The sequence below is a fragment of the Aulonocara sp. 'chitande type north' Nkhata Bay genome, linkage group LG14, assembly GCF_057382095.1.
Source record: "Aulonocara sp. 'chitande type north' Nkhata Bay isolate Kocher_YH1m ecotype deep benthic linkage group LG14, A_spYH_male_GT1.1, whole genome shotgun sequence".
In the NCBI taxonomy this organism is placed as follows: domain Eukaryota; kingdom Metazoa; phylum Chordata; class Actinopteri; order Cichliformes; family Cichlidae; genus Aulonocara; species Aulonocara sp. 'chitande type north' Nkhata Bay.
Window position 1 is genome coordinate 9761333 of NC_141357.1, and position 27480 is coordinate 9788812.

At 41.5% G+C, this 27480-nt stretch overlaps 1 protein-coding gene, 2 long non-coding RNA genes and 1 other non-coding gene across 4 annotated transcripts; 1 reads left to right on the forward strand and 3 right to left on the reverse strand.

Annotated features, from left to right (window-relative positions):
* Positions 1-3702: 3702 nt before the first annotated feature.
* Positions 3703-4001, forward strand: LOC147314136 (signal recognition particle RNA). The gene has a single exon (XR_015124867.1).
* A 1139-nt stretch (positions 4002-5140) lies between these two features.
* On the reverse strand, positions 5141-6886 carry LOC147314137 (uncharacterized). Its single transcript, XR_015124835.1, has 3 exons — positions 6475-6886; positions 5544-5715; positions 5141-5467 (listed from the first exon to the last, which is right to left on the reverse strand). It is a non-coding gene; the product is annotated as an uncharacterized LOC147314137 (long non-coding RNA).
* Positions 6887-7226: 340 nt separating this feature from the next.
* Positions 7227-11365, reverse strand: LOC147314138 (uncharacterized). Its single transcript, XR_015124836.1, has 3 exons — positions 11285-11365; positions 7690-7809; positions 7227-7433 (listed from the first exon to the last, which is right to left on the reverse strand). It is a non-coding gene; the product is annotated as an uncharacterized LOC147314138 (long non-coding RNA).
* An 11129-nt stretch (positions 11366-22494) lies between these two features.
* Positions 22495-26908, reverse strand: LOC147314139 (uncharacterized). The gene has a single exon (XM_086260863.1). The coding sequence runs from the start codon at positions 26570-26572 to the stop codon at positions 23129-23131; it is 3444 nt and encodes a 1147-aa protein (XP_086116989.1). The 5' UTR covers positions 26573-26908; the 3' UTR covers positions 22495-23128.
* Positions 26909-27480: the final 572 nt, after the last annotated feature.

A 27480-nucleotide genomic window follows, 5' to 3' on the forward strand; every position in this document is an offset into this window, starting at 1 on the left:
TCTTAAGGAAGGAGAACAGAGAAAAATAAGGCTGAGGTGTGCCAAATTACACAAGAAATTGACTGGAAAAAGAAATCAGCTGTAATATGTCTTATGGAGTAATGAATCCAAATTTGAAATATGCATGGAAGAGGTCCGAAGAGAGATACAACAGTGAATGTCTATAGCCGTCTTTAACACAGCGTGGATACTCTACCGTGCTTTGAGGCTGGATTTCAGCCAGTGTTGTTGGAGCTCTTATCCAAATTAATCAAATTATGAATGTAGAAAAGTTCCACCAGATTTTGATCGACCATGTAATACCACGTAGTGTCTGATTGGCTTCAACTTCATTTTTCAGTACGACAATGATCGCAAACATACTGCCAATGTAGTCAAAGTATGCCTGGATGAAACAACGCATCAGTCATGGATTGATCTCTCCAGGGTTCGAACCTCAAGATAATCGAAGCAGTGTGGGATCATCTTGACAGAAAACAAAACAAAAGGCAGCCAGCATCCAAAGAAGAGTCTCGGATGTCTTTCAAGAAGCCTGCAGAACTAAGAAATTACAAGAAAGCTTACCTATTAGAGTTTAAGCTGTGTTGAAGAATGAAAGGCAGCTTTAACTGAACAAAAGGGGAAAAAAATCCCACATTGACAGCTAACTCAAGAGACAAAAAGCATTAGAACTCAAGTCATTACCTTACTTAAGGATAAATAAGTTAATTAATTACATTAATGCATAAGCAGAAAATAACCTACAGTAACTGCTTTGCGATATGGAAGTGCAAAAGACAACTGAAAGGGAGGATAGTTTCTATATATGTGGTTTCTATTAAGGGACAGAGGAACGATAAGAAACGATAAGAAATCAAGGACAAGGAGTGTGGTGTAGATAAGTGAGGAAATCCGATCATTACTACAAATTTAGTTGAAATTTAAATATTTTAACTATGGTGCCTCCTGTGAGGGCTGTCTGTTTTCCACATTCTGCAACGGTAAAATACGACTTTGAGGCGGATATTTGTTTTACTTTATGGGCAACAGTTGTTCTTGCTGTTGACAAAACTCGCCTCATGGTTGACTCTTTTCCACAGAGGGGGGTGCTTTAATAAACTTATTCGAAAATGAGCTTTTTTCCACTAAGACTTGTTTTATGGGGAGATGTACGAAATTATTTACCGGGTTACAAGCAATGATAATATCGGATGTTGACTCCTCAGCGTCATCATTTTCTATCTATTGAGAAAACTTATTGTTAAAGTATTGAAGAAAAAAACTCCTCCTTGGCCCGCGGGGTGTGTGTGTGTGTGTGTGTGTGTGTGTGTGTGTGTGTGTGTGTGTGTGTGTGTGAGTGAAACAAGATCGCCTGTCGCTGGTTTGTTTTTCAGTCTCTCAAAAGGAAAAGTAGTATTCACTAAGGGATATTTATTCGTTTTTTACACATAGGCAGCCTGTAGGTTACAAGCGGATAGAAAGTTCTTCTTTTCATCACAAGCTATGGTGTATCTTAAAGGTTTTTTACAGCGTCTGTATTATAGGAAAATAAAATACTATTGAAATCTCTACAGGAAGTCACTCTTTATTTCCATTACAAACGCCGGTGCAGCTTAAGAAAGTAAAATTACACCCGCTCTGTCTCTCTATACATCACAGAATCATCTGCTGCATCACCGCTGTGCTTAGGGAACATGACGCAACAGGTCTGAAAATGACTAGACACTTCCGGAGTATTTCCGGTAGGGTCATAAGGTCCGGATCGAGGCCTTCCATAGTAAATATGCTGTATTTGAATATGTCATATTCAAAGCCTTCTTCTTTGGGAGAGCAGATCTCATCAGACACAGGAACGTTGCAGGGCTGCAGAAGGAAATCCATCTTGTGTCTGTGCCTTAGAAATTGTGACGGACTCCACCTCTCTGCTTTTTTATTCCCCTCCAACAGATGGCGCGCTTCCGGAGGTTTCCCCCTCCCTCTAAAAACTTTTTTTCCCAACAACAGATGACGCGCTTCCGGAGGTTTCCCCCTCCCTCTAAAAACTTTTTTTTTCCCCTCCAACAGATGGCCCGCTTCCGGAGGTTTCCCCCTCCCTCTAAAAACTTTTTTTCCCAACAACAGATGACACGCTTCCGGAGGTTTCCCCCTCCCTCTAAAAACTTTTTTTTTCCCCAACAACAGATGGCGCGCTTCCGGAGGTTTCCCCCTCCCCTCTAAAACCTTTTTTTTCCCAACAACAGATGACGCGCTTCCGGAGGTTCCCCCCCTCCTTTCTCAGGATGCAATTCGACACGGTTAGCAACAGATGGCGCGCTTCCGGGGTTCACCCCCCCTTCTCAGGATGCAATTCGTCACGCGGGGGGTTTCCCACCCCCCTTCTCCGGATGCGATTCGTCACGCTCATTACACGCTTCCGGGGGGGAGGGGCGGGAGGTCAAAAGGTCGTGATTAGGGCCATCAATCACTTCGGATCAAATTTTGTCATAAGCTGTATGGGATTAACTCTCTGTGGTTGTTGATTAATGGTCATGAGAATTTGCATAATTGTGATGAAGGAACTGACCTCCAAGCCCACTGTTCCTTCAGGGGGCTACTTTCAGTCATTATGCAAATATACTGTTTATAAGATTGGGGAAACCTGCAGTCAGCTGAGACTGAAGAAGTCACTTGGATGAGTGACGAGACATTTTTCCCACTGAAAACGCTACATTCAGATGAACAGAATCAACCTTTGGAGACTTCTTACTGTTGTGACAAAATACACTTGAAACTGGCAATTCTATATCAGTGGAGAACCAATTCCAACAGTCTAAGAGATGTCCATCAAGAGCCTGGGACGGTGGTATAATGTAGACCTCAATGATACCTGGCAACTTGACAAACGAAGGCAAAACTTGGCTAATGACCTCAGGCGGATTAACAACACTGCACTCCTTGAGTGAGGCTTGAGATGTCACTCAAGGACTCCCGGGACCCCATAGTGAGGGGCGCTGCTCCCACCCTAGCAACAGGGAGGAAGTGGACCACAGCCACGTCTGTGCTACAGGCCAAATCGGCTCTGAGCCATAATGACATGGTGGGTCGCGTCCAACAGGGCAGAGAAGGATTTGGTCTTGGCAACCTCGGTGGCAACAGGCATCTGTAACCGAACGTCAAAAAATGGTGGTGGAGGAGGTGTGTCGAAAGGAGGAAACAGTAAGACACGCAAGAGTGCTAACCATTACACCATGGAACCGATGAGAAGCTGTGTGAACTGTCATGTCATGGCAACCTGCCTAAAAGTTTTCAGCCAAATGATCAGTATGGATGACATTGTAGATTATTCGCACTACGTTTCCATGGCTGAACAGCTGCTATATGTGTTATGAGAAGGATAATGTGTGTTTCTTCCAAAGTATCTAACAGTGGTAACCTCCACCAAACTGGCACTGCAATGTCAGAATGGCTGAGCGGTCTAAGGCGCTGCGTTCAGGTTGCAGTCTCCTCTGGAGGTGTGGCTTTGAATCCCACTTCTGACATTGAAGCTTTACTCTTCTTGATATTGTGACAAAATACTCTTGGGTTAACCACGAGCTTTCTAAAAACTTGCATATAACAATTGTGCACCATTCATTCCTCATCTTTGCTGCCCATCATTACAACTTTGCTAATGATGGGCAGCAGGTTAGTGTCATGATGTTACCTCAGACATGGTTAAAAGCCCTGTTAACGTAAGTGCTTCACGCTGGGTGCGTTGGCGCGTGCCTGTAATCCAAGCTACCGCGAGGCTGAGGTTTGAGGATCGTTTGAGCTCAGGAGCTCTGAGCTGCAGCAGGCTATGTCGATCGGGTGTCCGCATTACGTTCGGCATTGATATGGTGATCCTGGGGGAGCCTGAGACCACCAGGTCACCTAAGGAGGGGTGCACCGGCCCAGGTTGGAGTCGGAGCAGGTCAAAGCCCCCGTGTCGCTCAGTAGTGGGATCGCACCTGTGAATAGATGCTGTAGCGCAGCCTGAGCAATACAGCTAGACCTAATCTTTATACACATCCTTATACTTGTCTCTAGATCACACAGCAGCCTCATCAGCATGTCTTGGTCTTTTTAATTCAAGTCCAAAACACTCACAAATCTGCTGCTCTGCTTGTCCGGCACCACCTCCACCTGCAGGACAGCTGCAACTACATCCTCCACTCCTCCACTCCACCCAACAGGAAAGCAGCTGGGCATTCATTTGAAACCAGTTCACAGGTTGGGCTGTGGTTCCCCCTCTAGCGTGTCTGCTTGAACTTTCAACTGTGAACCTCTTAGATCCAACCTTCCCAACTGCTCATCTCGCAAAAGACAAAATAGAAGAACCCAGAATGTCTTTTTATACCTGCTCACGCTTTTTCACGCTTCCCTCACAGGACGTCACATTTCACACTTTGGCCATCCAATCAAGTTGTTGACATCTAATCATTCCTGTCCACCACACCTGATCTTTCTATTTCGATCTGACTTACAACATTTAACACAAACTTTTAAATCAATATATTTTCTTAGTAATTATTTTTATTTGTTTATTACATGCACTTAACATACAAGTATGTCAAATGGAAATCAGCAACTGCGTGGGATTATTCAACTAGTTGGCTGCTGCAATGTGTCAGGATGGCCGAGAGGTCTAAGGCGCTGCGTTCAGGTCGCAGTCTCACCTGGAGGCGTAGGTTTGAATCCCATTTCTGACAATTGTATCTTGGCACTTCTTTCTTCCTTCTACTCATGGGTCTTTGATCAGTGGTTGTTGATCAATGGTCATGAGAATTTGCATAATTGTGATGAAGGAACTGACCTCCAAGCCCACTGTTCCTTCAGGGGGCTACTTTCAGTCATTATGCAAATATACTGTTTATAAGATTGGGGAAACCTGCAGTCAGCTGACACTGAAGAAGTCACTTGGATGAGTGACGAGACATTTTTCCCACTGAAAACGCTACATTCAGATGAACAGAATCAACCTTTGGAGACTTCTTACTGTTGTGACAAAATACACTTGAAACTGGCAATTCTATATCAGTGGAGAACCAATTCCAACAGTCTAAGAGTTTTAAATATTTTTAGATTGATGTCTTGTTTCCTTTACAATATTGTAAAGGAAACAAAACATCAATCAAAAAACTGTCCTCCTTTTTTTATTTGGGCTTCTTAAATTTATTTTGGGCTACCAAAAACTGAAGAGTGCCTGCCCGAAGGGCTACCAGGGATTTTGAAATTTTGCGAGCCCTGCTTATGCAAGGTAAGTTTCATGTTGGACTCATGGTTCTTTGTTAGTCCAGTTTAGGATGACGTATGTATCATATCAAATATATGTCATATCAAAACAACCCCACACCTGCAGTTGTTTCAGTTTTTCACAGGTGTTTCCTGTCAGCTGGTCAACCTCACTCAGGTGGACATCCATATCAGCCAACCAAACGACAAGCTCCTCCCTTTGTGCTTCAAATCCCTCCCACTCTGAGACAAGGAGCTGAGAGAGAAAACAAGGGTCAATTATAAAGAAGAGAGAAAAGTGAAACCCTCCTGAGAAGGTCTGACTCGCATACCTGCAGTCGACCTATGATTGGCGTTCACGTCATCCCAGCGGCGGCCGCACTCCCTCGCCAATGCCAGCAGCCAAGTCTGCAGGGTGCCCTGGAAGAGCAGAGTTAATGTTCGACTCCTCCTGGTCAGGCTCTCCAGCTGGATGAGCCGAGGTCTCCCCTCTCGCCGCCGCCTCTGAACACACAAACACAAATTGCATGTGAAGCAGGAGGTGCAGATTTTTTTTGCTATTGTTTTCTAAATCCAGGCTTGATCACGTGGAGGTATTTGGAAAACTTTTTTTGGCCAGCGGACGACTGTTGTCTCGCAGAAAGTCAAATCAAATGTATGCGATACACAATCAATTCACAAGAACACATTAAAACAGAAGGTGCCTGATTTCAACTCAATTCTGCATCAAAACAGGGTAACAGAATTAAAACGAGTGTTTGCAGCAAATGTGAGCACAAAGCCTCACTTTGTACAAGCCTGCTATTAAAGTTCTCCTCTATGCAGACAACCTTCCTGTTTTCAAGGCACAACTTGGATCTGCTGCACAAATCTTATGGATACACGCTAAATGAAACAGTAGTGTGCACGACTCCAGATTCTGATCCCTTGTCCTAATATGGTCCTAAAAGGCTCACAAAAAACAACATAGCGATAGCAATAAAGCAAATGTTGAGGCTTCTAAATACAAAGTCCATAAACCAATGGCTGACATGGGTTTTATCATAAGGGTGATAAATATACAACATATGTTCTTAAGACTAAAAGTATAATACAGATTTTAGTCTGAGAGATCTGATGTTCATTTACCTGCAGATGCACTATACGTGCCTGCTCCGTGGTTTTCCACAACATTTTGCACATCACTATTTAATACAGGAAGTAGGTAGGTGAACTAAAACAAGTCATCTTTCTTTGTGAGAGGACAATATTAATGAAATAAACCTCAATGACATCATAGGGATCCCTAAAGATGCTCCTGCTGCTTTTCTTCCTCCTCATCCTAAACTTCCTTCTCCTCGACTTTCATCCAATTGTACTTCAATCTACTTGTGTTTCTCCCCCTCCTCTTCCTCATTTTGTTGGAGCTGTGAACAGAATTAGTGTGAATCTGAATTAATTTGTGCAAAAAAGTAAAATCTACAGCTTTTCAGTCAGAGGTGGTCTTTTGATTTAAGCCGGGTAGAGTAGATTTATGTGTTGATGCTGCCTGCTTCATCTCTGCGACTGGCTGCTGAGTGATATTTACACCCCGGCTGGATTACAAACTTTAACCACGTGCTGCACTTTGGCCCAGCGTTGATACCTCTTGTTAGTATAATGAACTCTTCTTGGCTTAATGTATGATGTTGGATAAATGAAATGTACAAAGAAAATTTAACTATATTACAAAAGGACATCTATCTTGGTAACATCAAATGACCGGAGCATAACTTGTTAACTAGTCTGAAAATAAGTTATACAGGAACAGTCACAGACACACCTTCTCATGTGTCACATTTCTATTCATTCAAAACACTTATGCATTGCTGTATTTTATACGGCTCTCACAGAATGCAAAGTACAGGCTGATGTGAGTATTTACACAAGCACACACACACACACACACACACACACACACACACCAGCTTATTTCTCTCTTATCCAGAGAAATCCTTTCATCAGCCTTTCAATGCTGGGTAATCAAAGTATAAAGAACCATGCCAGTCTCCTATTGCCAGAGGCTGAAGTGTGTGTGCAGTCACCAGGTGATAATCTGATATCGTGTACTTCCCCACTGATGTTAAGTAATATGAAAAAAAAAAAGAATCCCACCTTAGGACGAATGTGTGACTCTCTTCGTAGTGGAAGAGAGAATGAATCTTCCCATCCGAATTCACGGCAATCAGTCTGTCAATCAAATCCTGTGGAGTAAAATGAGAGGCTTTGAACAAGAATGCACCGGATAGGGTGCAAAACGAAAACTGTGTGGAAATTTACAATGGGTAAGGTGGAGAACGTATATCAGTCTCAGTGTGAGAGGGTTTATTTGAATGCGTTTGAAGTAAAACAAATGGGTGGGTGGTGTTTGGAGGCCAATTAAAAAGTGCAAACATGCCCTCAGATGGATGACAAAAAAAACTGCAGTGTGTGGAAAAGAAGAAGAAGAAAAACACTTACAGGTATGGAGGTTGGCATCTCCCTCAGGGTGTATTCGCTTTTGTTGGCCAAAGACTGTCGGCCCAGCAGTTGCCACACCGACTGGGAAGAGGAGAGGAGGTTGACCAAGTACAGGAAGGACTGAAGAGGAAAGTAAATACAGCAGCTGTTAGAGAGAAAAAATGTATTTGCTTTTAAAGACCATTGTGAATGCATTTGTGCACGTCATGGATTGATCAAATCCTAACACATAATAATAATATAACACTATTCAACTACAAACACTACCGATAATATGACAAATAATATCTGTAGTATTCAAAGCAAAACAAAATGTAAAAAGAATTTATGATTGCAAAGATAAAACATGGTTTACCACACTCTCAAAACTGAATAAGACATATATTCTGAGCAGAGTGGTTGAGCAGAAACCTATTGCAGCCTGAAGAATATTAAACTAGAGGAAAGCTCCCTGCATTTTTCACTGGGTCTGGTAGAACAGGGAAAACATATCATCAAAAGCATCAAAGGAAAAAAAGAGAGACACTTGCACAAACGAGCTACAACTTAGATTATATTAAACAGATTCAAAGAAACGTAAAGAAAAAAAACAAGATACGATGGATTTTTTTTTCTAAAATAGAAATATCTATACTTTCATGTGTCTTCTGATGTTTCTGTGCATGTGTGAACTTATCTTCATATGTACTACCAAACCTCCTACTGTACTTAGCACAGATTAAAGCAAAGACTCGAGTTAATTCACCAAAGTGCTGGTGTGTGTATATTTAGTTTTCCTTTGACCTCAGCATATATGTATAACCCACTGATAAGGCAGACTTTAAAGTCGCCTGTGGCAGGACACAGTTTACACATCACTGGCTGTCCGTATTCACTTGGCTAGTCTTTGCACCCAGGTAAAACATTTATCCACAAGATGGCGGCAAAACAAAGACTGTCTTGGCTGACCTAAGCAGCATGTCCCCTTTGCTGCAAGTCATTGGCCTGCTCATGTTCAACTCATGTCCTCTGTCTCTATTGAATAAAAAAAATTGAATAAAAAAATCTATTTTCATATTGTGTTTGGAAGAAGAGAAATAAGAAAAACTCCAAAGTTTCTTATTACATGATTAAAATCTTTTTAAAAGATCACAAGGAGAAATTTTGCAGGATAACTGTGTTCTTTCAGAGGAAAAATACTTTTAAAGAGCAGCTGTGCTCAGAGTGCAGAAAGAGTGAAGTCTCGTTGTTTATCACTGGTTTATTATTACTAGAAAAAGCATCATGTTTTCGTGAAATGAGTGACCTGACTTGAGTCAGTAAGCTGGAATGAAAAGCTGTTGATTTCTTTCATTTTTAAGAAAATGTGCTGAAGAGTTACAGCGAGGCATGTAAAAATAAGAGTAAATAAACAGGCTTATTTCCAATATCTAATAACCAGATGCACTCATTTGTCTATCCAGGTATGCTTTTACTGCATTTGCAGCGTGTTTGGCATCATTTTCCTGCTGAAACATGAAGCTGTTGCCAATCAGATGTTTTCTAAATTGTATTGCATGGTGGATCAAAATCTGATGGTACTTTTCTTTTTTCATAACTCCATAATTTTCCATTATTCAAATATGGATTCATCATCCGTAAAGCATGTTGCCACTGATTTTTAGTGCAGTTCTTGTGCAATTTGGCATTTGTTTTTGTTTTTTTTCTTATTTCTCATTGGCATGACTTTCAAATGCTTTAATCTGTTGTAGATATTTTTAGATGTTCAGCGTCTTCTTCTTCTTCTTGATGCAACTTTTCAAGGGTGATAACTGCCATTTCCTGTTTTGAATTTTGCAGTTCACCTGTGTCTCTGTGTCTCTCTCTCTGGTCAAAGTGGGCGCCTGACCCCGGGTCTCTCCTTTTATGGTTTGAAAAGGTCAGACTGACTCCAGCATGCACAACAAAAGTAGTGTGGGAACTGTCCAAAGTGTTGAAATGTACGTGTTACAGGTACCGGGTGGCAGCACCTGTAGACAGCTATATATGTGTCCTGTAAACAGGAAAGAAATGATCAGACAGGGAGACGTGGATTGCCGTTTCCTGAATACTCCGCCATTATTTATTCAAATTCACAATTATGCACTCCTTTCATTACTTTTACAGTATTACAACTGTGTATTTACTTATTCTTAACATAGCTCACACACACATTCTCCATATGTGTTACCAACTGTTACAATCTAGACTAAAGGGAATTAACACATTCCAAATCTAATAAACATGACCAATTTTCTTGTAAGACTTGGTTCAAAATGGTTGGTTGGTTGGTTCAAAATGGTTGGTTCAAACCCAAGACTTTGTGGACTGGTGCCAGCTGAACTACCTCCAGATCAACGCCAGTAGAACCAAGGAACTAGTGGTAGACTTCCGCAGGCACAAGCATTCTCCACTGCAACCACTGAACATCCAAGGTATGGACATTGAGGCTGTGGACAGCTACAGGTACCTTGGTGTTCATCTGAACAATAGACTGGACTGGACTCATAACTCAGACGCCCTCTACAGGAAAGGGCAGAGCAGGCTGTACCTGCTGCGGAGACTCAGGTCGTTTGGAGTGGAGGGCCCACTCCTGAAGACCTTCTATGACTCTGTGGTGGCTTCTGCTATCTTTTATGGTGTGGTCTGCTGGGGCGGCAGCATCTCTGCTGGGGACAGGAAGAGACTGAACAGGGTGATCCGAAGGGCCAGCTCTGTTCTAGGATGCCCTCTGGACCCAGTGGAGGTGGTGAGTGACAGGAGAATGGTGGCTAAGCTGTCATCACTGTTGGACAACATCTCCCACCCCATGCAGCAGACTGTGACAGCACTGAGCAGCTCCTTCAGTGGGAGACTGCGGCACCCGCGGTGTGGGACGGAGAGATTTCGCAGGTCTTTCCTCCCCACTGCTGTCAGACTCCATAATAAAGACTTTAACTGATCGAGCACACACATCCATACATATGCAATAATACTAAGTGCAATAATCCTTTCTGTCATCGTTGTATTTTTACTCAGTTGTATATAGCATTTATATTTGTATTCTATTTTTATCTTATTGTATATTTATTTTATTCTACTGTATATAGTATTTTATTTTATTCTATTCTGTACAGTTGTGTACTGTATTTATTCTTATTGTATCCTAATTTTTGCTTCATAACTTTTGCACTGTCCACTTCCTGCTGTGACAAAACAAATTTCCCACGTGTGGGACTAATAAAGGTTATCTTATCTTAAAATGAATTCCAACAGGACAAATCTATAAATCTCAAATAGCTTGAAAGAATGGTGTAATCAGCACCATCTTGACATGTGCACTGAATTCACGGAAACACTTTATGGCAGAAACAAGATACTAAAACAATACAGAATAACGGTGGAGCCGATCACTAACATCACAGAGCATAGGAGGTGTGTGACCCAAACTAACATGCTAACCTTAGCATGCTGCTAAAGCCGTAAACAAATACTTACAAAAGTGTAATTTACTGTACGACACAATGTTGTACGCTTTCACTTTCCAACCGTAATGGTTAGTCTATGCTATATAATGGGTGTGATTGCTATTATATTCTATTTCGGGCACGATACGAACCTGTAAACAGGAAAGAAATGATCAGACAGGGAGACGTGGCTTGCCGTTTCCTGAATACTCCGCCATTATGAGAAAACAGCGCGGAGCATGCGCTTCAGGCTGCTAACAACAGGCCAAACCATGGTCTCACACTGCCACCTATTGGTATAAAAATGAAGCGTCCGCTACAAATATCCCAGGGTAGTTACCAAGTTTCCTGTTACAATTACTGTAGTTATTTAGGGCATTTCCAAATGGAAATATCACTTACATTGAAAGTGAAATTACTTAAATTAATTCACATAAATGTGATCACACATTGGTGGGTATCACATACGCCTTGAATTTGTTGGGAGAGAAATGTTGGTGGTTGTGCTGTAAGCATAAAAAGTAACAGTATTGTGTGTATTTTGTACATAACAGGTTTTACCTAAAAAAAACACTTAAAGCTGTACTGTTCAGTTACACTGCAAAGACATGACGAAGCAAGTGCACCACCCACCTAATCAGTGCTCAGCTTGTCTAAAGGTCAAAGGCTGAAACCTCTGCATTGATTTTGGTCCATCAGTAAACAATCTCACACAAACTCAGCAGCTGAAGTTATTCCATTTGGATTTCAGTTAATGAACTCAATGGCAATTTAGGATGACGGCACCTTTTAATTTGAGGAACAAGCGTAGGTGTACTAAGGGATTAGTCTGAAGTACTCATGAGCTTGTTGAAGTAGAGAGGAGTTTGAGTGTGAAAGTCATTTTTTGATCTCATAATGAAGTCAAATATTTCCAGAAATGGGCTGTTTTAACAAAAGTGGGTCAGACAAATAAACTTTTGTGCTCTCTGTCATTTCTTTTGTTTTCCATGTGAATAGTGGGAATAAAGAAAGTGAAGTCTACACCCTGAGGTTTAAATATCCACCATTTACCCCACAACCTTTAAATACTTATAAGGAATTCTTAGAAAATAAAAAAAAACCCTGTACTATTTTCCCCCTTTTATCCCCTCTGACTGCTGTCAAATGATATTCTAGGATAATTGGTAGTAATGTATTTCCAATATGTATTTCTGTCTAGTTATCCATTAAAGATTAACTTCGTTATCAAGCACTGTTATTGACGGTTAGCCACGCCCACTAAAAGGATCAGCCAATACAAATGCGAGTAGATCCCCCTCACCCTCCTCCTCACGCACACACCCTTCCCGCTGATGACCGTGAAGAAGTTTCACCGGTTCACCCTCCGGCAATGGATTGACGATTCATGTAAATAAAACAGATCGGCGCAGCTTAATACATAAAGGGCTCAGACATGACTCCCATTGACACTAGAACAGATACACACAGAGCATTAGAACCTCAGTAGGGCATGGGACAGATAAGTAAACTTAGAGAAGTTATTAATCACCTTATGAGCATTGCATTATTGAAGGGATGAGACCTATACATGGGGATTTACTAAAAGCTGAGGTACTGATGATACTCAGGATCCCTGGTAACACAAAATGAGAAATTGAAACATCTGCTGTTTCTGACCCTGGTACACTGTTCTTGGGTATCCTCCTGACATGTATGTAACTGTGTGGGTGCAAATGTGTACATATGTGTAAATCTGTATGCAGATATGACAAATAATCTGTCTTTTATCAGATTATCTTCCTATATTGAAGCTAGAAGTAAGATGCTAGCTCTAAACGTGCAGCACTAAACTATCCACAGTGCTATAATTCTGTGTGTGTGCAATTTGTAGTTCTTTTCAAAAGGAAGAAAAATAAAAATGAATGCAGTGTGGAGGAGAAAGCAGCGAAGGATTCTGTCATAATCTTAACTGCATTGGCAAAGGGGGAGAAACAAATCGCTTAGCAGAGCTAAATTGCTAACTCTCCCAAAGAATGAACAAAAAACAGAAGAGAAAATCTAAATTATCCGATATTTTGGAGGGAAAGAGGTTAACGCCTCATCCCCAGCAAAAAATGAGCAAACCTCAAATTAGAAAAATGGGGCATAAATGATCTTTCCTGTGTGTGGCAGGGTCCAGTTTTCTGTGGATTGACATATTTAAAGTACTCAAATGCATTCTCTAGCAAAAACTGCAGAACTAAATTACTTTATTCTAGTTCTATTCTAGTTTCCTTCTCGTTTGGCTCTCAGCGAAGGTCGTCGCACTTTTCTCCTCTCCTCTCCCTTATCTTCCCTGCTTAGCTTCTTATGTCCTCGTCTTGTCTCGTGCTTTTATTAATAATAAATAATAATAAACTTTATTTATAAAGCACACTAAAAAACCAAGGGTATACCAAGGTGCTTGACAAAAATAAAATAGGAAAAGGGAGATGGGAGGGAAAAGAGGAAGGACCAGGCACGTATCAATTATAAAAACCTTGACAATCATAAGATATAAGTAGTTCACAAGCATAACGGATAAAAATGTACCAACGCACACCAAGTGTTAACTAGGTTGGAAAGGCAAGATTAAACAAATAAGTCTTCAGCCGTGATTTAAACAGTGGCATAGAGTCAGACGCCCGGATAGCGACAGGAAGGTTGTTCCATAAGACCGCTACAGCAGCTACAGCAAACGCGCCGTCACCGCGAGACTTCAGCCGAGAACGAGGTTGCTCCAAAAGAATTTGGGTAGCAGATCTAAGTGCTCGGACAGGAGTGTGTAACTTGAGAAGCTCATTGAGGTAGCTCGGCGCCAAGTTATTAATGGTTTTGTAGGTGAAAAGTAACATTTTAAATTGAATGCGGTATTTAATTGGAAGCCAGTGCAAGCCAGTGAGAACAGGAGTGATGGAAGAAAACTTCCATCTATTACAAAACTATTACTTTTCCCTGGAACACTCTCTCACAGTTTGTTCTCTAAAACCTAAAAGAGGAATTATGGATTGATCAACTGGTCTCTGAATGCAATTGACACCCCTTCAACGAGAACTCTGGGCTTGGGTGAGCCTGACTGCTGAAGATATCCACCTATTCGGAACCATGATAACAGGGTTCTTGCTGATCGGAGCTGGCTTGGCCCTGGCTTATCGAAGAATTAAGGAAGTGGAACCGGCAGTTCAAACCCCCACAAAGCTGCCCACTGGGATTAAAACGATGGGATGAGGCGCGAGTTTCTCGAAATGGGTCATTGAGTGCAACACGGATGAGATCTTGGAGAACCACACGGCTGCCGTGAATACTCAGAACAAGACCTCTGAGTGCAAACTGATTACATCTGGAGGGGCCAGCTCGGAATAACACCTCTGGGTGCAAATTGAACACATCTTGGGAAGTGCACCGCAGTTGTGAGTTCTCAGAACCTGCTCTTTGACCACAAGAATGACAACACCACGGAACGTAAGTTTGGATAACATCATAGGAAGCTCACGGCTCTCCAACGGCAGATTGAGAGACCAGTATTGGACTGTTAGAACAGCTTTGAAATTCTTATGAGCTGTTCGCACTAAAGTTAAAACCATCATCATTTCATGCAGCTACCCCTTCGGCGCCAGCTGTGGGCTCAAGGCTGGAGCTGAACAAAAACTCCCTGATAATGATTGTGTTTTGTCTGTTCCTGCCCATCCTATGCAAGGCCACCTGAGTTGGCTGGAAGACTGTTTACTTAGCCTGGCAGGGCGAAGGACAGTGTCTCAGCTTGACTCTGGACACACACACACACACACATACACTTACACTGATAAGCACACACTCATCCCCCTCCCTTTCCAAACGCCTTCGATGCTTGTTTCCTGCGCGGGAACACGGCGGGTCTGTGTGCCGCGCTGGAATGGTAGCGCTGTGCAGGATGGCTGCTGTGTTCGCTTCAGATGACTCCTCACCCCCGACCCAACCCCGTGGCTTGTCATGTGTCTCACAATGTTGTGCTGTGGACATTTATGTGCTTTTGTGCAGAGGAGATTTTTTGTTTCCTGTTCCCATGCTGTCCTACCATGGAAGCACAGCATGAGTAGAGGTCTCTTTTTTCCCTCTTGTACTTTCCCACTGTAGTGTACAATTCAGTGTTTTTCTGTAACGCTACCGATCTCCGACTTGTATCCCCATGTAATGTCTGTGCTGTGTGTGTAAGGTCGGGGGGGGTTCCATTTCACTGCAGCACAACCTCCATGTGACGAATAAAGCTTTGATTGATTGAGTTACAGTGTGCAATGGTAGAGTTTGAAGCACTGAGGAGGGACATGCAGTCTGACCGGGCACTTGGCAACCAAGTACAAATTGGATTTCCGAAAAGGTCATTTTGGACAAGGAACATGAAAAAGAGAAAAAAAAAAAAGCCGAGGAAAGAGAAGGACTTTTCATTGGTATGGGGCAAACTGAGAAGATTAAACAAATAAGTCTTCAGCCGTGATTTAAACAGTGGCATAGAGTCAGACGCCCGGATAGCGACAGGAAGGTTGTTCCATAAGACCGCTACAGCAGCTACAGCAAACGCGCCGTCACCGCGAGACTTCAGCCGAGAACGAGGTTGCTCCAAAAGAATTTGAAGAAGGTAAGGCAGAGTTGAGTCAGTATGATTAAACCTCTATAGGTGAGCGACTATTGACCTAGTACAATACAAATTTACAAACTGTTGAAGTAGACCTTTTACAATGCAATTAGAACTGTTTGTTTTTCAGGAGGTCTCAATGTTCATCATGGCCATCCAGCTGTATTGTAAACATAATACCAATTACATGTATTATTTACGGTCCAAAATTTACTATCATTCAAGTTAAGGAAAATGGGGTGTGAAGTAATTGTCTGCTTCAGAGTCCACCACCAAAATGTGTAACAAGGTCCAATTAGGGAATTTTTATGATTAGTGTCTATAAACTGAAAATCCATGCATGGCTGAGAAAGGTTTTTATTAGTCTAATACAGCTGTTTTAGCTTTTCAATGGCTATTTTTCTATAAGAACAAAGGCTGTCAAGCTGTATAGTATTCAACTCAAGGTTGAACAGGCATGAAATTACGATGCCAGTCATCTAAAGCCACTCTATTATCTAAGGATAAACTGCAAAAATAAAACATGATTATTTATCTGACCCACTTTTAGCAAGAAATTTGGAGAAGAGAACTCCCTTTTTAACAGGAATAAATGCCCAGTAGAACTGGGCACAGGGGGGAGTGGTCATCTGTTGTGACCAGCTGGGGTGAGGAGAAAGAGACAAGGCAAAAACTATGCTGTGTAGGAGAGCCAGAGATTGATAATAACTAATAATAACTCCAAACAGAGACCTAAAAACTGGAGGCCTGGCTTCCCATTCTACTTTTAAATATTCTAGTAAGCTTAAAGTTTGAGAGTCAAGTGGGGAGATATAGTACTATAGGAGCAGGATGGCAATTTACAACAGATTTAACAAGGAGCCTATGAAGAGAAGTCAATAGGAGCATATACTGTCATTCTAGTCCCTTCCAGTATTCATGTTGCAACATTTTGATATAGTTGAATGCTTTTTAAGGAGTTTTTACCACATCCTGATAATAACAAATTACAGCGGGCCAGCCTAGAAGTAATAAATGTATGAACTTGTCTTCCAGCATCACTCTGGGATAGGACTTTAGAGATATTGCAGAAATTGAAGAAAGCAGTCCTTAAAAAGTGCATATTAGTGCATATTGGGCCAAGAAACCTCACAGTGTTAATGGAGACCAAGGTAATGCCATTCAGAGCATTCCTTTAGGTTGACTGACAGGTGTGTGTTGTTTGGCTTCATGACTGGATGAGAGAGAGGGTGTCATCAGCACGGCAGAGGTATGTTGTGTCTTTTGTGGTACTACCTGAAGGAGGCATGTGTTATGTAAATAGAAATAGATCCTGGTGTGAAACCTTGTGAAGCTCAATGGTTAGTGTTGTGTGTGTGGGAGGATTCTTCGAATAACATGTTATGGTCAACAGTATTGAACATAGAGATCAATCCACTGTCAGAGGCCTTAAGAAGATCATTTTTTAACTTTCATCGAAGCTGTTTCCATACTGTGATGTGCTCTGAAACCTGACTGAAACTCTTTTAATAAGGCATTCCTTTGTGGCTATTTTCCAGCTGCTTTTGTGGGGATATTTAAAGTTGGAGATTGGCCTATGATTGGCTAGGACAGCTGGGTCAAGTGATGATTTTTGAGTGATGGTTTAACTACTGCCAACATGAAGAACTGTGTGGTCAATGTGGCATTGTCTAACTTAGCTTTGAAAATTCCGATTCTGCGGCTATAGAGGTGTGGGAAGTTTGATCAGCCATACAGGGAGTGCAGAATTATTAGGCAAATGAGTATTTTGTCCACATCATCCTCTTCGTGCATGTTGTCTTACTCCAAGCTGTATAGGCTCGAAAGCCTACTACCAATTAAGCATATTAGGTGATGTGCATCTCTGTAATGAGAAGGGGTGTGGTCTAATGACATCAACACCCTATATCAGGTGTGCATAATTATTAGGCAACGTCCTTTCCTTTGGCAAAATGGGTCAAAAGAAGGACTTGACAGGCTCAGAAAAGTCAAAAATAGTGAGATATCTTGCAGGGGGATGCAGCAGTCTCAAAATTGCAAAGCTTCTGAAGCGTGATCATCGAACAGTCAAGCGTTTCATTCAAAATAGTCAACAGGGTCGCAAGAAACGTGTGGAAAAACCAAGGCGCAAAATAACTGCCCATGAACTGAGAAAAGTCAAGCGTGCAGCTGCCAAGATGCCACTTGCCACCAGTTTGGCCATATTTCAGAGCTGCAACATCACTGGAGTGCCCAAAAGCACAAGGTGTGCAATACTCAGAGACATGGCCAAGGTAAGAAAGGCTGAAAGACGACCACCACTGAACAAGACACACAAGCTGAAACGTCAAGACTGGGCCAAGAAATATCTCAAGACTGATTTTTCTAAGGTTTTATGGACTGATGAAATGAGAGTGAGTCTTGATGGGCCAGATGGATGGGCCCGTGGCTGGATTGGTAAAGGGCAGAGAGCTCCAGTCCGACTCAGACGCCAGCAAGGTGGAGGTGGAGTACTGGTTTGGGCTGGTATCATCAAAGATGAGCTTGTGGGGCCTTTTCGGGTTGAGGATGGAGTCAAGCTCAACTCCCAGTCCTACTGCCAGTTTCTGGAAGACACCTTCTTCAAGCAGTGGTACAGGAAGAAGTCTGCATCCTTCAAGAAAAACACGATTTTCATGCAGGACAATGCTCCATCACACGCGTCCAAGTACTCCACAGTGTGGCTGGCAAGAAAGGGTATAAAAGAAGAAAAACTAATGACATGGCCACCTTGTTCACCTGATCTGAACCCCATTGAGAACCTGTGGTCCATCATCAAATGTGAGATTTACAAGGAGGGAAAACAGTACACCTCTCTGAACAGTGTCTGGGAGGCTGTGGTTGCTGCTGCACACAATGTTGATGGTGAACAGATCAAAACACTGACAGAATCCATGGATGGCAGGCTTTTGAGTGTCCTTGCAAAGAAAGGTGGCTATATTGGTCGCTGATTTGTTTTTGTTTGGTTTTTGAATGTCAGAAATGTATATTTGTGAATGTGGAGATGTTATATTGGTTTCACTGGTAAAAATAAATAATTGAAATGGGTATATATTTGTTTTTTGTTAAGTTGCCTAATAATTATGCACAGTAATAGTCACCTGCACACACAGATATCCCCCTAAAATAGCTAAAATTAAAAACAAACTAAAAACTACTTCCAAAAACATTCAGCTTTGATATTAATGAGTTTTTTGGGTTCATTGAGAACATGGTTGTTGTTCAATAATAACATTATTCCTCAAAAATACAACTTGCCTAATAATTCTGCACTCCCTGTATATGTAAGCATTTAAACACTGCAGAGAGTAGAATTAACAGTAACAGTATTGTAGAAATTCATTTCACCGAAACAATAACGTGGCGCACAGTGTGACATCAAAAAATGCGCACACCTTTGACGCTGCGTTTTCTCCATTTTTCTAGTCCACACTTAAATGCAAAAACGGAGTTTTCAAAAATATCCACCCTGGCCGGAGTTTTTGAAATCTTCGTTTTCAGTGACCAAAAACGCCGTTTACGTGTGGACGAAAGGTGCAAACGCATAGAAAGATCTGCGTTTTCAAGAATGCCCGGGTACGTGTGGACGTAGCGCATGCACCAGTTTATTGTATTTCCAGACTTGCTTTCGGCACAATTTACAGTGCACACTACTCTGTTTTTTGTCAGACTTGAAATAGCCGAAATACCTTCACACTACGGAACTTCTATGGCTCTTCCGTTCGACAATCTCTCTGGCATTGGAACCATCATCTGTTTTCTCTTCGGTCACGCTCGGTTGATTTTTCTAGTCGGCACATTCATTTCCTCCATTACCCGGGCGGTACGGTGGCTGGCTGCTTCCCAAACAAATACACGTGTGTGGCTTGGCACTTGTGCTGTACGTAACAAGTCACGTGACGTGACGCTGCGGCTGTGATTGGTTCGGCTCTGCGCTACTTAATTTGGATTGGCTGTTCTTTTCTTTTTTTTTTTTTTTTCAAGAGGACAAGAGTGGCGAGGTCTATCGCGATAGTTAAATTTTTCTATCGAGAAAAAGTTATATCGCGATACATATCGTTATCGTTCTATCACCCAGCTCTAATGCTGTGTAAAAAAATAAGTTGTGTAAACCTCATTTGTGTTTCCTGTGCTCATTTTTAGGGAGTATCCCATTTCAAAGTGCCCAAAGTGAGCTTTTACGCAAAGCTTGTTTCATTTAGGTTTAATCGAGTCTAATTGGGCTCTATCTTAATTGTTGATGGTTTCATTTTATTTCATATTGCAACATTCGTTTTGAAAATATGAAGGTGGCAAAGTGGTTAAATGTTTTACTTTCACAAAACGTGTAGCTCTGTAATCTGAATTAACAAATTAGACTGAGATAAAAAATCTGTAATTAGCCCCAAACAGGAGATTGTGCAATACTGTACAACCGCTATTTCATTTTTTTGTTTTCTGATAGAAGCTTACGCCTCTTTGTCAGCTGAAACTCTATTTAACTGCGTTATTTTAAATGTCTTATATTTAAACGAGGAGATAGTGCACACATCTGTTTCCAAACAAACTTTTCTGTCTCAAAATCCCAAACTTTAGGTGTTACATATCAGTGTGCAGTGTGTAAAAACACGGGAACAGCCTCTAATATTACAGTTGGGAATGGAGAAATTACAAACCATAATGCCTTCACACAGATTAAACTTGCAAAAAGTGCACAGAAAATAATCCCTTTAGCCACAGGTAAATAATCTGGCGGTTGTTTAAACGACAGAAGGGCAGAATTCTGCCCTTTATCTCTGATAGTTTCCAAAAAAGCTCCTGGTTACATCTTTGCTTAAAAAAAATCACGTGGGAATCAGACAGGTGAATGCTGACTGGCTGATAGCCCGCTGCAGCCGTTAGCTGAAATGTACGCTCGAGATATTTAAAACAGAAAAGTGATCCCGTGTCTGCCTCATCAGGTGAAATGGGATCCAGGAAAGCAGTTTGCTCATTGCCCCGGTCCCAGAGAGACATGTAATTAAAATCAATTGGGCCCCTGTTGCGATGACAGCTCTAATTTCACACTTGATACCAAAATAATTAAAGAGCCCGAAGCGTTTTCAGTACAAATGAACTGCTGCAGGGGTGTGGTTGGCATGAGGAGCAGCGGCTTTAACAGCAAAATACAAAAACAGTCATTTTGCTTTTAGATATAAATAAACAGCTAGACAAAAGCTTCAGTGACAACAATGGGAGGATTACTTAATGAGAACATGGACACACAGTTCTCACCCTTATATTCTTACATAAACAGAAAATAAGTATTCCTGTTTTCATGTAAATACTGAGTGCTAGGCCTTTGCGCTACTCAGTGTTTGGCATGCAAATATGACAATCGGTTTGGGCTTGCATTTAGATTTAAAGGGTTTAGCCTGGAGGGATCTTATCTCTGACCTGTGCTCTCATGATAAACAGCAATAAACTGTGTTTCAGCGTCTTTACGGAAGGCTGCGAATAAAAAGATGCTCATATTCACTTGCATTTGTTACCCTGTTGTTATCTTCATGTCGGTTACCTTCACGTGCTGCTCTTTGGCAGTTTTACAGCTTTTATTCTGAACATCTTTCTGAAGTGACTGGTTTTTGCTTGTATTCAGCAGAAACTGGAAACTAATCCAACTTGCTGAATGTATTTACACAGTCTTGTTTGCCTCCAGTGCAGTGTCTTTGTCACAAATGTGAGAAACAAATTAAAAGGTGATCATGCCAAAAGGTAGTGAAATTAATACAAAATTGTGAAGGCAAAGTGCCAGAAGAGTAAATACATGGTCACAAACTGTGTATCAGGTAAAATTGTCTAAGTGAGGGTTATGCTTGTGTTTTACTATAACACCATCTAGTGGATATCTAGTGCTCATTGTTCTTTGACAAATACTTTCAAATAGCTTCACAGTGCAAAGCAACCAGAACTGAAGGCAGATACAGTAAAGGCCTCGCAAGGGAGGAAACAACATTTGATATCTATGAGTTCTACACTCCAAATTATTAACAAAAAAACTTGCTTGTTCAATCCAATTTGAGCCTTTGAAAATGGGGGGATTGTATGAAAAAGGCCTAACTCCTGAACGAGCATTTTCAAGGATTTCAAGCACCTGTACCTGTTCAATGTTCACTTGAAAGACCCCCTTATAAAGTACTTCTAGCTGAAATGATGAGGACAAAATCCGTGCTGCTTGTTTGTGAAAAATCTGAAAGTTGTGGCTGTATAGACAAACACAGTGAAAAATTTCTGAAGTCTCAGTGTCTCCCTGTGTGTTGATGCAGAATGTGTGCACACAGAAGACTCAGTGCCAGTTATCAATTTAGTTATTTATTTTTTGCACTGCATTAGATAACATCAAAATAGTGTTTTCAAAAATGACAATAATATTCCCAATTGTGTTATTTTTATGTTGTAATCTTTATGAAAAAACTTAAAAAACAAACAAACAAAAACAAAACACCTTTTGAGTCTGGTATATGGCGGGGCGCTGTGGACACCCAAGTTTGTGAATGCAATAACTCAAGAACGAGACAATGTAGAATTTTTAAATTAATACCATGGTAGCATTTACTAAAAATCTCTGTAAGGTTTAAATCTCAGGGACCTTGACTTCAAGGTCAGAGCTTAACTTTTCTAAAGAAAAGAGGATTTTCCCATTTATAAAACATGTATGTCTACTAGGAGGCTAAAGGTTAGCACTATATTTAAAAAGAGTTACAAACAACAATTAGATGATGCTTAAAGCTGGTTTATTTAATAAACATCCAGTTTATTTCCAATTTGGATCAAATTATGTCTGATTGAAGGACTGATGTAATGGTAAGTTGTCCGCTGCTCCGCTTTGAATATTGGTAAGAACTTGACACAGAGATTACTTAATGGATTTTAAGCAAAATTGTGCCTTAGTTCAAGAACATATTCATCAGTTGTTTTTATGTTTTTAGGCTTTTTTTCCCTTTTCAATTTTCACAAGAATTGCTAGTTCCCCTAGAGTTTTGGCCACCTCAACAATCAAGTGATTCCCTATGAGCAAGCAATGAGCGACAGTGGGAAGGAAAAACTCCCTTCTAAAAGGAAGAAACCTTCGACAGAACCAGGCTCTTAAAGGGACAGCCATCTGTCGCGACTGGTTGGGGTGGGGGGAGTGAAAATTAAAAAAGACAAAAAAGCCAAAGTGATCATTATTGGAGCAGCTTAATTAATTCTTGCAATGTAATCTGCTGTTAATGGCTTTTTACAATCCCTGTTTGTGTTTTTGTCATTTTTGTCCGTGGTTGAAGCAATGCTGGAGATTGATTCTCTATGATCTTTCTGTTTTGAAGGCTGCTGAGAGACCACAAGGTTTGGTCCCCGTTTGCTACTCATGTCAGGGAGAACTCTCAGAGAGGCCAGAACTGAAAAAGGGGTGGTGGAGAACCTCCGAGGGTGTTATGCGCTGGTTTGGATCCAATGCTAACATCTCTTTGATTAGGCTGACAAATACATTTTGGATTTTTTCCCGGCCCCACATTATACTCAGTAGTAGTCCAAGGTCATCGAGGCACTTAAGTTTTATGGATCGAGTGTCGTTGGACTGATAATCTGTTTCATCTTGAAATTGTCTTTCGGTCTTAAATGTCCAGCGTTGTCCGTTGTAGTTGTCTTTTATGAAATAGTTATCAGTGTAAAAGCCAGAGTCTAAAACATGATCTGGTGGCTGTCCCTGGGTCTGTATGATGAATTTCAAAACATCATAATCATCTCTCCCAGGGTAGAAAGGATACCCTGTAGCAAGCTCCACAGCTACCAGCCCCAGGGACCACATGTCTATTGCTTCATTAAATAGACTACCAATCATAACCTCAGGTGCTTTATAACCAACCGTCCCCACACAGTCACCAGGAATCACTGTAGATGCGGGACATGCAACGCCAAAGTCTATAAGTTTGACTTTGATGGGACACTCATAGCGGTCCACAACCATTATGTTTCCAGGTTTGAGGTCAGCATGCACTATTCCCACAGAACCCAGGTGGGACAGGGCATTTGTGAGTTGATGTAAAATTGGCCTGATTTCGCTTATGGGGAGACCCTGGTTTTCCGGGTCCTCTATGTAGTCCCACAGGCATTGGTCAAGGAGTTCAAAATTTAAGCAGATGCGGTCACCGTCGATGAAAAAGTCGTTCCATTGAACAATGTTGCATCTATCTGCATCCAAGCCTCGCAGCTGCTCCAGGATGAAAATTTCCATTTTTGCCTGTTGCAGAATTTCAGGTTTATTTTTGTTGACTTTAATAGCAACAAATTCGTTGGTTTTTGTATTGCAACATTTGGTTACAATACCAAAGCCCCCTTCTCCAAGGAAACCCTCTACCTTGTAGTGACCTCCCAAAAAGGTCCCTTTAGATATTTCAAGATCATCTATAGAGGAGGATGTGTTGGATGATGCGTTGACGTATTCTTGTTGAGAAAATTCTTCTGAGTATTGGGAACTGCAGCTGATTTTCTGTGATTCTTCTCTTTTGCAACTAGAAGGCTGCTGAGAGACCACAAGGTTTTGTCCCCCTGTGCTACTCATGTCAGTGCAGGGAGAACTCTTAGAGAGGCCAGGATTGAAAAAGGGGTGGTGGAGAACCTCCGAGGGTGTTATGCGCTGGTTTGGATCCAATGCTAACATCTCTTTGATTAGGCTGACAAATACATTTTGGATTTTTTCCCAGCCCCACATTATACTCAGTAGTAGTCCAAGGTCATCGAGGCACTTAAGTTTTATGGATCGAGTGTCGTTGGACTGATAATCTGTTTCATCTTGAAATTGTTTTTCGGTCTTAAATGTCCAGCGTTGTCCGTTGTAGTTGTCTTTTATGAAATAGTTATCAGTGTATAAGCCAGAGTCTAAAACATGATCTGGTGGCTGTCCCTGGGTCTGTATGATGAATTTCAAAACATCATAATCATTTCTCCCAGGGTAGAAAGGATACCCTGTAGCAAGCTCCACAGCTACCAGCCCCAGGGACCACATGTCTATTGCTTCATTAAATAGACTACCAATCATAACCTCAGGTGCTTCATAACCAACCGTCCCCACACAGTCACCAGGAATCACTGTAGATGCGGGACATGCAAGGCCAAAGTCTATAAGTTTGACTTTGATGGGACACTCATAGCGGTCCACAACCATTATGTTTCCAGGTTTGAGGTCAGCATGCACTATTCCCACAGAACCCAGGTGGGACAGAGCATTTGCGAGCTGAAATAACACTGGCCCGATTTCTGTTACTGGGAGAACCCGGTTCCTCCGGTACCGCATGTACTGCCACAGGCTTTCATCGAGGAGTTCAAAATTTAAGCAGATGCGGTCACCGTCGATGAAAAAGTCGTTCCATTGAACAATGTTGCATCTATCTGCATCCAAGCCTCGCAGCTGCTCCAGGATGAGAATTTCCATTTTTGCCTGTTGCAGAATTTCAGGGTCGCTCTTGTTGACTTTAATAGCAACAAATTCGTTGGTTTTTGTATTGCAACATTTGGTTACAATACCAAAGCCCCCTTCTCCAAGGAAACCCTCGACCTCGTAGTGACCTCCCAAAAAGGTCCCTTTAGATATTTCAAGATCATCTATAGAGGAGGATGTGTTGGCTGATGCGTTGACGTATTCTTGTTGAGAAAATTCTTCTGAGTATTGGGAACTGCAGCTGATTTTCTGTGATTCTTCTCTTTTGCAACTAGAAGGCTGCTGAGAGACCACAAGGTTTTGTCCCCCTGTGCTACTCATGTCAGTGCAGGGAGAACTCTTAGAGAGGCCAGGATTGAAAAAGGGGTGGTGGAGAACCTCCGAGGGTGTTATGCGCTGGTTTGGATCCAATGCTAACATCTCTTTGATTAGGCTGACAAATACATTTTGGATTTTTTCCCAACACCCCCATATCTTCAGTAGTTGTTCAAGGTCATCGAGGCACTTAAGTTTTATGGATCGAGTGTCCTTGGACTGACAACCTGTCTCATCTTGAAATTGTCTTTCGGTCTTAAATGTCCAGCGTTGTCCGTTGTAGTTGTCTTTTATGAAATAGTTATCAGTGTATAAGCCAGAGTCTAAAACATGATCTGGTGGCTGTCCCTGGGTCTGTATGATGAATTTCAAAACATCATAATCATTTCTCCCAGGGTAGAAAGGAAACCCTGTAGCAAGCTCCACAGCTACCAGCCCCAGGGACCACATGTCTATTGCTTCATTAAATAGACTACCAATCATAACCTCAGGTGCTCTATAACCAACCGTCCCCACACAGTCACCAGGAATCACTGTAGATGCGGGACATGCAAAACCAAAGTCTGTAAGTTTGACTTTGATGGGACACTCATAGCGGTCCACAACCATTATGTTTCCAGGTTTGAGGTCAGCATGCACTATTCCCAAAGAACCCAGGTGGGACAGAGCATTTGCGAGCTGAAATAACACTGGCCCGATTTCTGTTACTGGGAGAACCCGGTTCCTCCGGTACCGCATGTACTGCCACAGGCTTTCATCGAGGAGTTCAAAATTTAAGCAGATGCGGTCACCGTCGATGAAAAAGTCGTTCCATTTAACAATGTTGCATCTATCTGCATCCAAGCCTCGCAGCTTCTCCAGTATGTAAATTTCCATTTTTGCCTGTTGCAGAATTTCAGGGTCGCTCTTGTTGACTTTAATAGCAACGACTTTGTTGGTTTTTGTATTGCAACATTTGGTTACAATACCAAAGCCCCCTTCTTCAAGGAAACCCTCGACCTTGTAGTGACCTCCCAAAAGGGTCCCTTTACATATTTCAAGATGATTTGAGGTGAAAGTCATCTTGACCGAAATGTGTTTGTTTGCTCAGTGAATTGGTGAGAACGTTTAAAAAAAATTTCAGTGACTCTGAAGAGGTTTACAAATACTTTCAAATATAGCTCTGTTCGAACGTTTGAAGGCTGCGAACAAACTGACTAAAACTTGCTGCTCCTGACCCCTATTTATAGAAAAACTTCAAAGGCTCAAAGGCATGTGCTTGTGACATCATCACATGTCCTTGTGACATCATCACATGTCCTTGTGACATCATCACTCTTCATGAATCAGATTGTCACATGACATTTTAGAATGGGGATGTTTTTTTTTAAACCGTTTTCAAATTTAACCCTCTGTGGTCCAGGGTATAATTGGCTGTTCTTGACTATTTTTGATTTTACCTCTATATTTCACCTTTAAAATATGTTTTTCTTGCCTTATTTGGCACCATTATTTTCAGCACAACCTCAAATATCTCAAAGTCAAAGTCAAAGTCAACTTTATTTGTCAATTCTGCCACATGTACAGGACATACAGAGAATAGAAATTTCGTTACTCTCAAACCCTAGATGAAATAGCAAATGAACATTTAAATATAAGAGAGTGATTAAAAAATGCAAATAAAATAATTAAAAAGTAAAAATTTAAATAAATACAATACAATTTAACAAGAAAGCTATGCAATATACAATATACAATATTCAGGTAAGGGTAAATGACATTGAGTGTAAACCAGGCAGAGTAGTGCAAATAGGCAAATAGTGCAAATGGAGATCTAGTAATATACGGTTAGAGATAGTATAACAACAAAGTCTTATGAGGTAATGGCAGTCCAATGCTCCACAAAGTGACTGGTAACTGGTGCAGGCCAGTGAGTGAGTCAGAGAGTGTGTGTGTATGTGACAGAGTTCAGTGAGACCATGGAGGAGAGG